At 46.4% G+C, this 15,362-nt stretch overlaps 1 protein-coding gene across 2 annotated transcripts in view; it reads left to right on the top strand.

The window, feature by feature from the left end:
* LOC126547359 (cytochrome P450 4V2-like) overlaps positions 1–4,432 on the top strand; it is a 44,701-nt gene extending 40,269 nt beyond the window's left edge. For both annotated transcript variants that reach the window (XM_050195335.2, XM_055062922.2), the window contains exons 9-12: positions 540–713; positions 1,678–1,744; positions 3,068–3,241; positions 3,714–4,432. In XM_050195335.2, the coding sequence (XP_050051292.1) occupies positions 540–713; positions 1,678–1,744; positions 3,068–3,241; positions 3,714–3,892 (594 nt within the window). In that variant the 3' untranslated portion in view covers positions 3,893–4,432. The remainder of the gene's footprint in view (positions 1–539; positions 714–1,677; positions 1,745–3,067; positions 3,242–3,713) is intronic.
* Positions 4,433–15,362: the final 10,930 nt, after the last annotated feature.

Raw genomic sequence — 15,362 nt, 5'->3', positions numbered from 1 at the left:
TTCCTTATTGAGCGGTCCTCGGGTTATTACACTTTTGTGACAGGAACTTCCCGCATGTATTTGAACTAAAAAATTGTGCATTCTGGTGACACCTGGTAAACAGCAAGGCGGATTCCACCGAACCTTCCTCGAATGGAAATACATTTAGTTTCACCACTGGAAGCAAACACGTTCTGCTTAGCGTCAACATGGGGTTTCTGTTGTACATACTGCTACAGAATTCAATGACTTACTCTTGTCACTACGTTGTCTGCAGCCAGGATGGAAATATTGGACTGATGTAAAATTATAGTCAGGACAGTTCAAGGCGCGCCTCAGTCCTTTTCTTCCTAGCGTAAATAAATCTAAGGCCAGCTGTTTTGATTTCTAATATTTTATTCAGTCTGAACAAGCTTCAAACTGCAAGGAAACAGTCATCCTGTTGCTACACTTTCGGTTCGCTTCAACCTATCTTGCGACATACCCGATTACGTAGTGCTGCACGGAAAGCAAGGACGTGGTCACTGCCAGCGTAAAAATTGCTCTTGATCTACTTTCAGGGGTTTGAAACAACAGCCAGTTCCATAGCCTTCACTCTCTTTTTGCTGGGAAATCACCCCGAAGTGCAGGCAAAGGTGCACGAAGAAATTGATAGCATTTTTGCTGAGGACATGGAAAGGGATGTCACTATAGAAGACATGAAACAGCTCAAGTACATGGAATGCGTAGTCAAGGTATGTTCCAGTTGATCTCACTACACACAGATTCCTTGCATGTTCCGACTGGGCCACGAGGCATGTGGGCCTCCGTTTTTGCTTTCTTTCTTTTATTCCGGCTCCATCTACTCGTGTGCCTTGCTTTGTCGTTGTCTATTGTGTTGTTCTTCATGATGTATTTGTTTTTATTGTATCTGCCGCGATGAGGCCTTGGTTATGGCGCTCTTCTAGTGAGCACGAGGTCACAGGTTCGATACCCGGCCGCGGACGCCGCATTTCGATGGCACGTGGAATGCAAAACGCTCGTGTACTTAGATTTATGTGCACGTTGAAGAATGCCATGTGGTGGAGATGGATCCGAGGACCCCTATTACTGCGTCCCTCTTAGCCGGTGGGTTGTTTGCGACGCTATTTGCGCGTTACTGCAGTTTTTGAAGGGCACCGGGCTTAGTGACCAACTACGGTAGTTAGAGCCCTTCTGTGCGTCGTGTTGTATGCGTGCAGTGCTCACCCTTTTTCCTGTCCAGCACCGATGCAGTACATGCATATCATCAAATCGAGCACCGAAATATGGCACGTCATAAACACGCATATAGAGCAGAAATTATGCCATCGCCTTCCCCGTCCTACCGTCGTCATCACCGTCGTCGTGGTCTTCCTGCTGTCGTCAAACATACGCTCGCAACACAAACACAATTGCTCAACTCGCACAAACCCGTTGGCCCACCTGGTAACGCATTGCCAAGCCCCAAAGGAAGCTGGATAGCCAGCTACGTCCAAATATTTTCACACTACATTGATACTCACAGTGCTAGGGATATGCATATATTTTTTTTTGTTTTTAGTGTGGTGTTCATATGATTTCATGAAAATATTAGCAGTAACTGGTGCAAACTGTTAAAACAATGCATAACATAATTTTGTGAAAACAAGACAACAACAAAAGTTACTACTCACAAGAAACCTTTCTTGGTGATTGCAGGAATCGATGAGGATTTATCCACCAGTTCCGCTCATAGCTCGCAACGTCGACGAGGACATGCAAGTTGGTGAGAAAGTTATTTGCTTCTATTATTTTAGGCATTTGGCTCCTAATGTTATGTATATTATATTGAACGCGGCCGATGCTACAATATTCGAATTTATGGTAGCTGACTTCATATTTCAGCAAGTAGCCTTGTCTAAGTGCTCTTAAGTTGTTCGTTTTTGTACACATCTAGTATTTTTTAACTATAGACACATAAATTGCGTGATGTCGACACTGCTGTCTCCACGAAATAAAAATGTGTTTGTTGAGTTGCTCGACACAAATCTTTCCTTAGTGCAAGGAAATGCAGTATTCTTTTCGTTATCTTAGATGGCAATGCTAATTTAATTAATTAACAAACTGCTAGCCATAAACAGAGCGACAACTGAAAGTTTTACTTATCTACTTTACAACATGATGTTTGAGAGGATGGACATAAAGAGGTTTTTCTCGCGGCATTTATTTTTCGCAAGCTTAACATAAACCACCGATGTGGACAAAAAATTATAAAATGTAAAAATGTTTGTCTTTAGAACTATGACATGCACAAAATCGGAGTAGCGCGCATGTCTTTGAATTATGTCACTTAAAATGGCCATAAAATTAAGCTTATGATGCTTCTTTTATCAAGTGAAACAGTTTATTCATACGGACATAGTACAAGCACACTCGCCAAATTATTTTAAAAAGTTTTTTTTTATTTCTTTTTGTAGGATGTTCTTATTTTTTCTCGAAGCCGTTCATGCATACTGGGCTTTGTATTTGTTTTATTTTAATTGTCATTTTGTTAGCATAGTAACGACGAGTGTATTTACTCGAGCCTGATTGAGATAGGTGCTGAAGGTAGGTTGGACTAAGCCAAAGGGAGCTAGCTTACGATAACGTTCGGTATTTTTAAGGACTCTTTCGCACTACGACATTGCAATAGCAAAAACTGCACGATTGGCCAAACTTCATACAAACAGATTCTGCTGGCGACAGCCGTAGCGTCTTGGTGTTGAGACCACTTTTGAATAAACGCTACAGGACACAGTGAAGGCACGTTTAATTACGACTGTCCATACGCTTTAGTCAAACATTGCGGCGAGAATGCGAAGGCCGAGTGTATTTTAGTGCAAGAGCATGTGAAGCACAAAAATACCACATAAAGACTTCCCGGCAGATAGAAACTTAACAATCACCGGTGTCCAATTTCCCATGGTGTGGTCGGGAAGGAGTTAATTGCAAAGTCTCTCCTTACTTTGTGGTTGGATTTTATATTCGATAATGTGCTATATTTGCAAAACAGGGATATCGGCAATTAATTCAATTTTACGTTCTCGTCTCTTCTTTTATCTCCTTCTAGGCGAATACACTGTGCCGAGAGGAGCCGTCGCTGTCGCCGCTATCTACTTCATACAGAGGCATCCCAAGTACTACCAAAATCCGGACACATTTCTGCCGGAACGATTTCTCGACACCAAGGAAAAGAATCCTTTTTTGTACATTCCATTCTCCGGTGGTTTTAGAAACTGCATTGGTGAGTGTTTAAAAATATAAGCGTTTGAAAGGCCTGAAAAGGTATAATCAAATTCGCTTGCCAATAGGAGCAACACCATCATCATAGCAGTATTCTTAATAACAAAATCGCGTAAATTTATTATAGCGCCATACCAAATTCCATCAATTTGTATTTCATTATAGATCCTGTGAGCCCTGTGCATACTTGAGTTTGAGTCCATTGTTTCAAGCAATAAACTCAGACATCGCGGACTCGTAACATGTTGGCTTAGTGAAGAAACAATGCTTTTGTCCCCGAAGGCGTATCTAGTCGGAATCCTTACCTTTCGCCTCAATGCTACTGCTAAACTTACTCTAGAATGTGCAAACTGCGAGTGTAACTGACATTCTTGGAAAAGGGGAATACGGTTGTGTAATTCCATTAATTCTAACCTTTTAAAGATGACTTCGGTGCAAGAGCATACCTAAACAGCAACTTTCTTTCTGACCAGGTCAAAGGTTTGCTAACTTGGAAGAGAAGATCTTGCTAACCCAAATAATGCGGCGTTTCACCGTCACCTCCAAGCTTCGGATGGATCAGCTACAACTCTCCATCGAAGTTGTGCTAAAAGCTATACAAGGTATTGAAATCAAGATCCAGCCACGTAACAAAACAAAGGAAAAGATCTGACCGCACACGTGGACAACCCATTGGTAAAGAGCCGTCAATCAAGCGTGATCTGTTTTTCACGGGCAGGATTGCGGAAAAGCGTCCCCTTGTAATTAGTTGCATTGCCAAAACGTTTATGTGTCTGAATGAATGAATGCGTGCTGACTATAAAAACAACATTCTTAGCACAGTAAAAAAACTGCGAGAACAAACTTGGTGTTCTTGTCCTCGAAAGCCTTGATTGCTAAGGCACAGCATGAAATGGATGTTAGGATGTCATGCCTGTGCGAGGCGGAAAAGTTTCTTTAAGTTTGTGGCAGTAACCGTAAATCTAAAATCACTGTAACAGGTTCTTCTTCTTTGTGGACAAAGAAGAAGAATCTGTCATAATGATTTCAGATTTAGGGTTATTGTGGACAAAGAACCTAAATAATTCAAAGGTAAATTTTTTGAACTTTAATGAGGGCGTTTGTGGGGTAGCTCATCTGAAGACATAAGTAGTACACAAGCAAGAAGACATCTGGAAAATCTTGCGTATCAATAAAGTTGTACATACATTAATTGGTTCTTCTCGTCTAACTTATATGACAACTTATGATTCTGTGCATACATAAGCCACAAGGCGGCATAACATTTAGGCTTCCACGGAAACTTCTGAAATTAATCAACATGTAGAATAAAAACATCCAAAAAGTGCTCAAGATCACATCCTACTGCTAAGTGTTGTATTATTTAGGGGGCATTATGCTGTCCACATCAGGAAAGACCAATCATGCAAATTTTAATCGCCATGACAATGCGTTTTGTCACCAATAAGTTTACTTCAGTACAGAAGATAATTCCTTTTGCAATCTTTAACATTTATCTCCAGCAGTGGCTAGAAAGGCTGTAGCCTCATAAGGTTGTGGTAACTTTGTTAATATAAAGATGTGCTCAGTTCGAGCGCCTCTGTGAATGCAGCTTAACATTTATTATCTGCATTCTTCAACCAGTGTTGCAGCGATAAACCAATGTTCTTATGCGTTGAATTAAGCGCCCTGTGTTTTGTTGTATACTCTGTCAGGATTGGGGGCTCAATCCTGTCGCTCGTGATCCGTTGTCAAGATTGGAGTCGGGCATGAATTAGAAGGTAGCTGGCCCATGCCGTCGTCCAACTTATCCACGCTGAGGACGTTGATGAAGGGAAGGACTGCTTCTCATCGAGAACGAGGAATATGGGTTTATTTACAGTGTGTATATCAGTCTAACATGACTGTTTGAGAAAGTACATCAGTCTAACATGACTGCTTGAGAGAGAGTGTCAGTCCAACATGACTGCTTAAAAAAAGTGTGTCGAGCATCCGCACAACAGCAGTTTTTAAACACTCGGTCCTCCCGCGATACAAGGCGACGCGAACGTTCGTTTGGTGATCGCAAACTAGCCGCCTCTCCGCAGGACGGTCTACACGCACAAAAACACACACGTTCGAAGGTCCGGAACCGACGTCAGAGGGGCCCCGTAGAACTCGGAGCCGTTCCGGGTAGCGCGTTGGGGAGTTTGGGAACAATAGTTGGCCCGCCGAACTCATTCCGTCACAAAGTCGATTTAGTCCCGCTGTGGCTAGAAGTTGGCTGAATCTTGTACTGCAGCTCGCCGTTCCTAACAGCGCCGGGATGCTGCCGCCATAGTCGCAAGCGGGTGGCAATCTTGTACTGCAGCTCGCCGCTCTTAACAGCGCCTCCATGGCCCAAAAAATCTCGACTGTCTAGCGCTGACAACCGCTGGGCAGGAAGAGAACGGCTGGTGGTCAGGGGGTGATTGATGCCTTGGCTCGCAGCGACCACTTGTGTATTGATGTCACCGCCCCAAAACATCCAACAAGGACAGGCAACTGCAAAATGAACCCCACAACACGGCTCTGCGCCGAGATGACGTACATTGGCTTCCACCTTAGACCCGCTAGGCTTCAAAAAAAAACATAAGTGCAGAAACAAAAAAAAAAATGCTGCATTTCGCTATGCCAATTTCTGAAGCAATTTCGTGCTGACAAATTCAGCAATCATGGAGGGAATCCTGCTAAATGAGAGGAGATCTTCTTGGCTTAAAAAAATTAACACTAGTAACCCTAAAATTTAGGCGGGACCCTCAAACGCAGAATTCAAATTAGCCTGCTCAAACCATCAGCATTGCTATGCAACTTTCCCTTCTTATATCTAACGTAGAAGTTGTACTCTTGGAGAGTGAGGCTCCATCGGAGCAAGCGGCCATTTTTGTGTGACATTTGATTGAGCCACGTCAGAGGACAGTGGTCGGTCTCGAAGATGAACTTCGCTCCGTACAAGTAACACGACAACTTCTGGGCGGCCCAAACTAAACAAGCGCATTCCTTCTCTGAAACGCTGTAGGCTTCCTCTCTTACATTTAGTTTATGGCTGGCATAGAGGATAGGATGCTCCTCGTTATCGTCGCCGACCTGACTAAGTACCACGCCCATACCTCTGTCGCTTGCGTCGCATTGAACTATGAATTCATTCCTTTGTGTAGTCTGGCACGCGAAGCACAGGACGAGAAACCAATAGCGTTTTCAAACTTTGGAAAGCGTTCTCTTTGTCCTTATCCCAGTGTACGTTACTCGGTGCTCCCTTTCGGAGGGCGTCCGTTAATGGACTCGCCATTTGCGAGTAATTCGGAATGTACCGTTGATAGTACCCCACAAGTCCCAAAAATGAACGAAGGTCTGTTTTCGTGCGCGACTGAGAAAATTCTCCAATCGTAGCTATTTTCAGCTCGGCCGGCCGTCTCATGCCCAGACCGACAACATGGCCCAGATAAGTAACCTGCGAACAACCAAACCTACACTTTTCCGCTTTCATCGTTAAGCCGGCTTCCCTCAACCGTGAGAACACCTGTTTGAAGTGCGATACGTGTTGTTCCCAGCTGTCCGAAAAAATTGCTACATCATCAAGATAGGGCAAGACGAACTCCTGCAAGTCTTTTAGGACAATTTCCATTAACTTAGAGAAGCTAAACGGCGCGTTCTTCAGCCCGAAGCTGAGTGCGAGAGAGCGAAAAGTGCCTACAGGTGAGATGAATGCGGCATAGCGGCTGGCACTTTCTGAAAGGGGAACTTGCCAGTACCCCCGCACGAGATCTATAGTTGAAATGTATTTAGCAGCGCTAACTCTTTCGATTCGTTCCTCAATGTTGGGTATCGGGTACAGCTGATCCCTAGTGATGGCATTTAACTTCCTGTAGTCAACACACGGACGAGGGTCCTTGTTAGGGGTTTCTACCAGTATTAGCGGTGACGTGTAGTCACTCTCAGCGAGCTCAATAACTCCCAACTCTAGCATGCGCTGTATCTCTGCCTCCATAATCTCTCTCTGTCTTGGAGACACCCTGTAAGGCTTTGATCTTATTGGTTCGGTTGATGTCAGCTCTATTTCATGCGTTATTAGTTCGGTTCTACCTGGCCGATCGCTGAATCTGTCGAGATATTCCCCTAACACCTCTTTTAGCTCATCTAGCTGCTCGGGTCTTAGAGCGTGCGAGCTTACCGAGTGTTCTACTACTTCTTCTAGGCCGATTTCAGAGTTGGAGGTCGCCCTGTACTCCTTAAACTTGGTGCTAGTGCCATCCTGCTCTTTGATGGTATAGTTAACGACTCCGCTCCGCTCTACATACGGCTTCATCAAATTACAGTGATATATCTTCACTTCCTTCCTGCGACCGGGCATTTTCAGAGCATAGTTAGTATCTGAAAGTTTGTGCAACACTTTAACGGGCCCGTCCCAGTGAACTTCAAGCTTGTTCTTTCTTGAAGGTTTGAGGATCATTACCTGGTCTCCGGCGTTAAACGTACGAAGCCTCGCATTCTTGTCGTAATAGAATTTGGCGTTCTTTTGAGCTACTCCCATGTTTTTTCCGACTAGTTCTTGGGTGGCGCTTAGCCGTTCCAGCAAATTTAGCACGTATTCAACCAGTGTTGGACTCTCCCCTCTTTCCTCCCACATCTCTCTTAACATTCTCAGTGGAGAACGGAGTGTCCTCCCATACACTAGTTCTGCAGGCGAGAACCCTGTCGCTTCATGTGGAACAGTTCGCAAAGCAAACAAAGTTGCCGGCAGACAGTTCTCCCAGTTCTCCTTGTGCTTGTAACAGAGCGCACGCAAAACTCGCTTAAGCACCGAATGCCACCTCTCTACACTGTTTGACTGAGGGTGATAGACAGAACTGTGTATTAACTTTACCCCGCACTTTTGCAAGAATGTGGAAGTCAGTGCGCTCGTGAATACTGACCCTTGATCTGCCTGAATTTCGGCTGGAAACCCAACTCGTGCAAACACTGTCAAAAGCGCGTCTACTACTTCGGAGGAACTGAGCTCTTTCAGAGGGATTGCTTCTGGAAACTTTCTAGCCGGACACAGTATGGTAAAAAAGTACCTGTAGCCCGATTTTGTTTTTGGAAGAGGCCCTACCGTGTCCATTACAAGTCGTCTGAAAGGTTCTGTTATTAAGGGCACTATCTTCAGTGGAGCTTTCCATGTCTCTCCTGGTTTACCAGAACGCTGGCAGGCGTCGCATGATCTTACAAAGTTTTCTACGTCTTTGAAACAGCCAGGCCAGTAGTATTCCATAAGCAATCTTTCCTTTGATTTGTTTATGCCTAGGTGGCCGGACCACCCATTTCCGTGACAGAGACTCAAAAGGTCCTCCCTATACTTAGTAGGTACGACTAACTGATCTAAAATCCTACCCTTTCGATCTCTGTAGTGCCGATACAACAATCCTCCTCTCTCATGTATCGTCACGTTGCGCCTAGCAATGCCTTCTTTAGCTGTGTCATGTAATTTAGCTAAGCTCTCATCATTCTTTTGTTCGGCTGCCAATGACTCTCTATCCACACGTAAGAGCTGATCAAAGTTCTTTGAGGCCGGTGATAATAACGACCCTGTCTCGCTTGTGAGTGCGTCAGCTTGCTCTTCCTGCAGGCTAGAACTTTGACACTCTAGTGCTACGCTCTCATTGAGCTGGTCAGCTGGCAAGCTCTCCTCAACTGTTCCTTTGTCCCTCGGGCCTAGCTCGGATTCGGGTATTGAAGTTATCCCCTTTTCTGCTTCCGCTGGAGGAGCTTGTGCATTTTCAGCCGAAAGCGACGCGATCTTACGAGCTTGGCCTCGGGTCAATGCCTGTACTATGCGCTCTCCCAGTTTGAGCCCTTTGTCACGCAGTAACTGATTGGAACGATTCGAAAAGATGTAAGGGTACTGCAGTGACAAAAATTTGGAAACTGCAGCCTCAGTCTCTAGCTCCCCGAATGGTCCACTGATTTTGACTTTGGCCATGGGCAGACACACGCTGTGTTCTTCTACAACCTGTTTTATCCATGCTACTTCCCCGGTGAAGTCATCTACCGTCACGTAAGACGGATGGACAATGTCCATCGTGGTGGCACTGTCTCTTGGCACTCGACATGGTTTCCCATTAACTTGCAGGTCGTGAAGATATGGACTTCAAAGTTCCATATACTCGTCTTTTTCCTCCACGTAGGAGAAAACTACGCTAGGCTTCCCGCAGTTTACAGCTATATGTCCCAGTTTGTGGCATTTGTAACAGCGAATTGGTCTAAAAGATTCGAATTTTCTGTTCTGTTCTTTTTGTGCGGTTTCTCCGTTAAGTTTCTCCTCGCTCTTTTCTGCGGGCTTTTCCTCCATGTCTACAGGCTCCGATCGTCTAGTCTGCGAACCCCTTTTGAACGGAAATGGTTTCCGCGGTCCATTTCGACCGTCCAAGTTTCCGTCCTAGGCGTTCAACTTTCTACGGGTTGCGTACTCTTCGGCTAATTCAGCCGCCCTTTCCACAGTGTTTACATTCCCTCTGTCTTGCACCCACAGTTTCACAGCTTGGGGGATGGTTTTGTAAAACTGCTCTAGACACATGCATTCAATGATCATGTCTCTGCTGTCGTAAGCTTCCGCGCTTTTAAGCCACTCGACTAGGTTGGCCTTTAAGCTATAGCAAACTCCGGATATCCCTCGCTATCTTTCTTGCCTGTGCTCCTAAACCTTTGCCGAAAAGCTTCGGCTGAAAGGCGGTATTTCTTCAGGAGACTAGCCTTAACTTTTGCATAATCATATGCATCCTGTGCACTCAGTCTGGCGATTACTTCCGCCGCCTCACACGGCAACATAGACAGCAACCACTGTGACCATGTACTCGGGCCGAAGTTCATCTTCTCGCAAGTCCTTTCAAAATTGCTTAGGAACAAGCCTATGTCGGTCCCGACCTCAAATGGCTTTAATAGCCTGTCCATGCGGTACGATTCTGCCTCACTTGATCGTCCCAGAGCGCCTTCACTTCCTTGAGACAACTCCAAACGTTTGCTTTCAAGTTCCAGTTGCATTTTTCTTAACTCGCGATCTTTATCGCGTTCCTCTCTCTCTCGTTTTTCTCTTTCCCGTTCTTCTTTTTCTCTTTCCCGTTTCTCCCTCTTTTTGAGAAGTTCCAATCCCATTTCAATTTCTTCCTCACTGGCCTGATAGGAAATTAGCTCCAATAATTCCGACTTTAGCAATTCCTTGCGTACATCTAGGCCCAGTTCCTCACCAACAATCAACAACTCGTCTCAGCAGTGTCCTTAACTCCATGATTGCTGCTTTACTGCCTTGATCCTGCTCTCTAAATCTAGCTAGAAAAACACAACCTAGCTAACACTCAACAATCTAGCTTCCCTACTGTTCTAAACAGAACAACCACAAAATGAAGCCTAGAGAGTCAAAGCAAGAACCAAGCACTCACCGCAGTCACAGCACCACGTCGCAAAGTCCATCTCACCGCTGTCAGCCAGTTGTCAGGATTGGGGGCTCAATCCCATCGCTCGTGATCCGTTGTCAAGATTGGAGTCGGGCATGAATTAGAAGGTAGCTGGCCCATGCCGTCGTCCAACTTATCCACCCTGAGGACGTTGATGAAGGGAAGGATTGCTTCTCATCGAGAACGAGGAATATGGGTTTATTTACAGTGTGTATATCAGTCTAACATGACTGTTTGAGAAACTACATCAGTCTAACATGACTGCTTGAGAGAGAGTGTCAGTCCAACATGACTGCTTAAAAAAAGTGTGTCGAGCATCCGCACAACAGCAGTTTTTAAACACTCGGTCCTCCCGCGATACAAGGCGACGTGAACGTTCGTTTGGTGATCGCAAACTAGCCGCCTCTCCGCAGGACGGTCTACACGCACAAAAGCACACAGGTTCGAAGGTCCGGAACCGACGTCAGAGGGGCCCCGTAGAACTCGGAGCCGTTCCGGGTAGCGCGTTGGGGAGTTTGGGAACAATAGTTGGCCCGCTCAACTCATTCCGTCACGAAGTCGATTTAGTCACGCGGTGGCTAGAAGTTGGCGGCGACGCTCCCGGAATGCTGCCGTTACAGTCGCAAGTGGGTGGCAATCTTGCACTGCAGCTCGCCGCTCTTAACAGCGCCGGGATGCTGCTGCCACAGTCGCAAGTGGGTGGCAATCTTGTACTGCAGCTCGCCGTTCCTAACAGCGCCGGGATGCTGCCGCCATAGTCGCAAGCGGGTGGCAATCTTGTACTGCAGCTCGCCGTTCTTAACAACTCCATTATTCAACGTATCGGATCTAAGGAAGCTGGCAGCAACGTGCATGGTGGAAATGTCCAGTGAGGTACAATGTCAGGAGAAACAGTTATGTGTTCATTAAACTCCCATACATTAGTTCTAAGCTCTATCTAGGCGTTCAACGCCTGAAATAAAGGTATCCTAATGAGACGGATCTCACCGAGATATCAACGATTCTTTCACACATGGTAAAAGCGTAGAACGTTTACTTGGTAAGTATTCACAAGTATCCTGTGCACCAAAGAAGTGTGCAGATCATGGTTCGATTATCTAGTTGCGCTGGTGTACGCATCTAATGTATATTAAGGAGCGCAATGTGCCTTATGGTATACACAGCTTTTACGCTGGTATACTCTACTGTATGCGGTACTGACTCATGAACGCAAGAAGTTCATGCACTACATCGTGATCTCTCGAGAGTTTCATCTCGCAGACGGCCATTGCTAACACGAACGGCCGCCAATGGCCATAGTGTATTTTAGCATACCAGACGTGATACCACCTCGGTGACCTGTCAGCTTTGCATGTGCTAGCTGTGCCGCAAGCATATATAGCAGCTTAGCAAGCACGCACAAAGCTGGCAAGTGGTGGAGACGGTAGCAGTAAGAAAAGAGGTGTTAGCACACCCAAAAGCGCTGTTATCTTCTTATAACGGTCTTTTTCAAAACAGCTTTGATGAGCCAATGGGCATTTATGCTCAAGTAGCTACTAATATCATCCTAAACGCGTTATTATGACTAACTGTAGTAAGCATTCCATTTCGTGAAAATGTTAGTTGTCGAAAGCGCAAGTAATGAGCAATACCACGTTATAGGGGAATTGCATAATGCCGACAACCAAAGGCTACTGTAAGGTGAGGCCGGTTTTCGGCCGCCATTGTGATCGCAAGACATCGGCATGGCTCTATTTGCCAATCGCCTGCCCTACCACGTTCTGTTATGTTTTGTGCTGCTTTCCAAACGTTCATTCACGGAACTAGGACATGTCAACATACAGCTACGTGTGGCTATACAAGCGCTGTGTCTACGTGTAAACTTGTGGCCGTAAGGGAAGCAAGTGCGCTTAATTCAATATGGTGTTCAATAAAACGACTTCACCTGTGAACTCGACCATATCGCCCCCACACCTATCATTCGTCCGTAATTTGTACTACTTGTTACAGTTAAGCGCAGCAGCTTTGATTCACGAGTCATTCAGTATATTTAAAAGAATGTGTACAGCGCACTAAAGTCTAGAAGACCGTAAACTTTATTTTCACATGAATGATACGAGTCTTGCGTCTTTTTAGTGGGTCTGGGCACCTGCCACCGACACGGTTCCGAGACCTTGTCTCGAAGTGGCTTACTCGGCTCGCTGGACGGCCCAGAGTTGTGCTGCCAGGTTCGAGCTGAGCAGTGCGGTCTTCCAGCGCGAGCGGAGGCTGGCTGTGGAAGAGACGGAGGGACCGGCACTGCCCGACTTGCTTGTTAAGTCCTGGCACTCCCATAACATGTGATTAAGTGCGGCAACCTCGCCACACGATGTGCATCTGTTTGTAGTGTACATGTCTGGATACATGACGTGCATGAGTATGGGGTTTCTGTAAGAATCCGTTTGTAATTATCTGTAGTATGCTGCTTGTGTCCTGTTTAATCTAGCGTGAGGGAATGGGTATACGCATCTTTGTAACTGGTGGTGTCGTGATGTCGTGGAACCTGGTCATACGATCTCCCACGCCTAGACGTTTGCAGTACCCCGCGGGAGCTCTTCCTCCGATGATGCTCGGTGAGTGAGGCCTCGAGCAACGCGGTGAGCCGCTTCGTTGGGGGTGCTCAATCCAGTGTGTGCCGAGATCCATAGCAAATGCATTCGGTTATTGAAGTCGGCCTCTCCCTGGTGTATGGGATGTCGCTGGAGTATGGGATACGCCTCTCGTATCACGTATGTAGCTTTGGTTTGTGTTAGGACTAGTGCTACGGCCGCTTCTTCTGCCGCTTCGGCATGTGCCGTGTTCACGGTGACGCTCGTGAGGTGGTTGCCTCGGTGGCTAGTAACTGCCGCCACGAAATTCTTCCTGTCTCGATAACGGGCTGCATCGGTGAATACCGCCTCCTTGTCGTTGCAGTAACTTTGGTTCATGTGTTGCGCCCTGGCTTTACGTTTTCCCGTGCGGTGTTGGGGGTGCATGTTGCGAGGCAATGGGGGCAGGTATAGTTGCTCGCCGTATGGTTCTTGGAATTTCTACTTTGATACCGTGCTGCGTGTGGTATGTGATGCCGAGCTTTTCGAGCACGTGTCTGCCCGGGCAGTTCTTGGATAGACGCTCGAGTTGGGACACTTGTTGCGCCTCCTCGAGCGTATTGTGTAAGCCTTGTTCTAAGAGCTTGGTGGTGCTGACTGCGGCCGCAAGTCCCAACGCACATTTGTACGCCTTACACTATGAGGGCGTTGAGCTTGTTTGTTTCCGCAACCATCCAGTTGTGAAATGCTGCCGTATACTTTATTTGAGAAATGACGAAGGCTTGTATGAGTCGTATGACGCTGCTTTCGCGCACGCCCACGTGTTTGTTGGTGATGCGTCGAATGAGCTGCATCGTGCTGGTGGCCTTTACCGTTATCTTGCGAAGTGGTTCGCCATTGCCGCCCTTGTGTTATATCATCATTCCTAGTACCCAGATCTTGTCTACCATCGGGTTGGGTAGGCCGTTTGATGCCGTTAATTGGATCTCTTCCTTTACCGGGGGCGAAGGGGGGGGGGGGGGGGGGGGCGTGTAGCCTTTAGGTGGGTGCCCCTTTCTGATCGGTCTATATAGCAGCAGTTCGGATTTTTCGGCCGAGCAGGCGAGTCCCGTGCCCACGAGGTAGTTTTGAATCATGTTGATGTCCTTAGGCATCACACTGGGAATACAATGCATATGTGATGAATACGCAGCTCGTACGTCGGCAAGTACATCATGCTTCGGTAGAAAGGCGCCTTTACAATTTTCGCAAAGACTCGAGGCACCTGAGATTTGCCGCATCGCGTATGCAGTCCTCAGCGATTAAAAATGATTAAAACGCAATACTCAGAACGCAAACCTGCCGACGCTTTTTTTTTTTTTTTTTTTTGCGCCACCAGTGGAGGCTGGGGACACAGCTAATAATATATTGTGGTATACGGTGACACGGTGACAGCGAGAGCCCTTGCGACGCATTCTGACTGCATTTGGCCGCCCGGCGATCACCGGGGCGCAAGAAGCCTCAGCTGTGATCAGGTCGAATTATGGGGCTTGCATCGCTAAGCACTGTACAGTCGCAATCTTTTTCAGCGTGAACACAGGAGCGCGTCGCTTTCGATACTACCACCGCAGTTAAGCAACGCCTCACAATATCTGTGCGCATGCGCGGCGAGAGTAGCTTCCCTTCGCGCGCAACACGTCATCGGAGCGCTCGCTTGTCGTCTGCTAGCTGTTTTTTTGTTTCCTCGGCGGTGACCGAATTATCACTGCAAGCAAAATCGAGATGTTTCCAGTTTAAATGGTGTGTTCCTCATTCTTAGCGTTGCGCTAATTACCTGGAAATCGTTACGTAGTTTTCTTTTTCTTTTCTCCCGGGTTATTTTGGTCCGACAATGCAGAAAACAAGCTAAGAAACGCAAACGCCTGAACTTTTATTTTGTGCATTTTTCACAAAAGAATGAAAGACGTAGAAAAGCAACAGCTGTAAACTGGAATTAATCGCCGTTTCATTTTCTTTATTATTTTGTCATATTCGCTTTTGCAGCAACAACTGCTGCCATTCTTAGGCGGTATGGAAGAGTACAGGGCAGGCACAAAGTTACTTGCTCTAAGATGCTCCCACTCTTGGCAAACAGCTACCCACAGCTCGTCCGCAGTTGCCGAATGAATGGGGT

The sequence above is a fragment of the Dermacentor andersoni genome, chromosome 1 (genome assembly GCF_023375885.2).
Source record: "Dermacentor andersoni chromosome 1, qqDerAnde1_hic_scaffold, whole genome shotgun sequence".
Taxonomy (NCBI): Eukaryota; Metazoa; Arthropoda; class Arachnida; order Ixodida; family Ixodidae; genus Dermacentor; species Dermacentor andersoni.
Note: the sequence above shows the minus strand (reverse complement) of the source record. Positions and strands in the feature narration are given on the sequence as shown.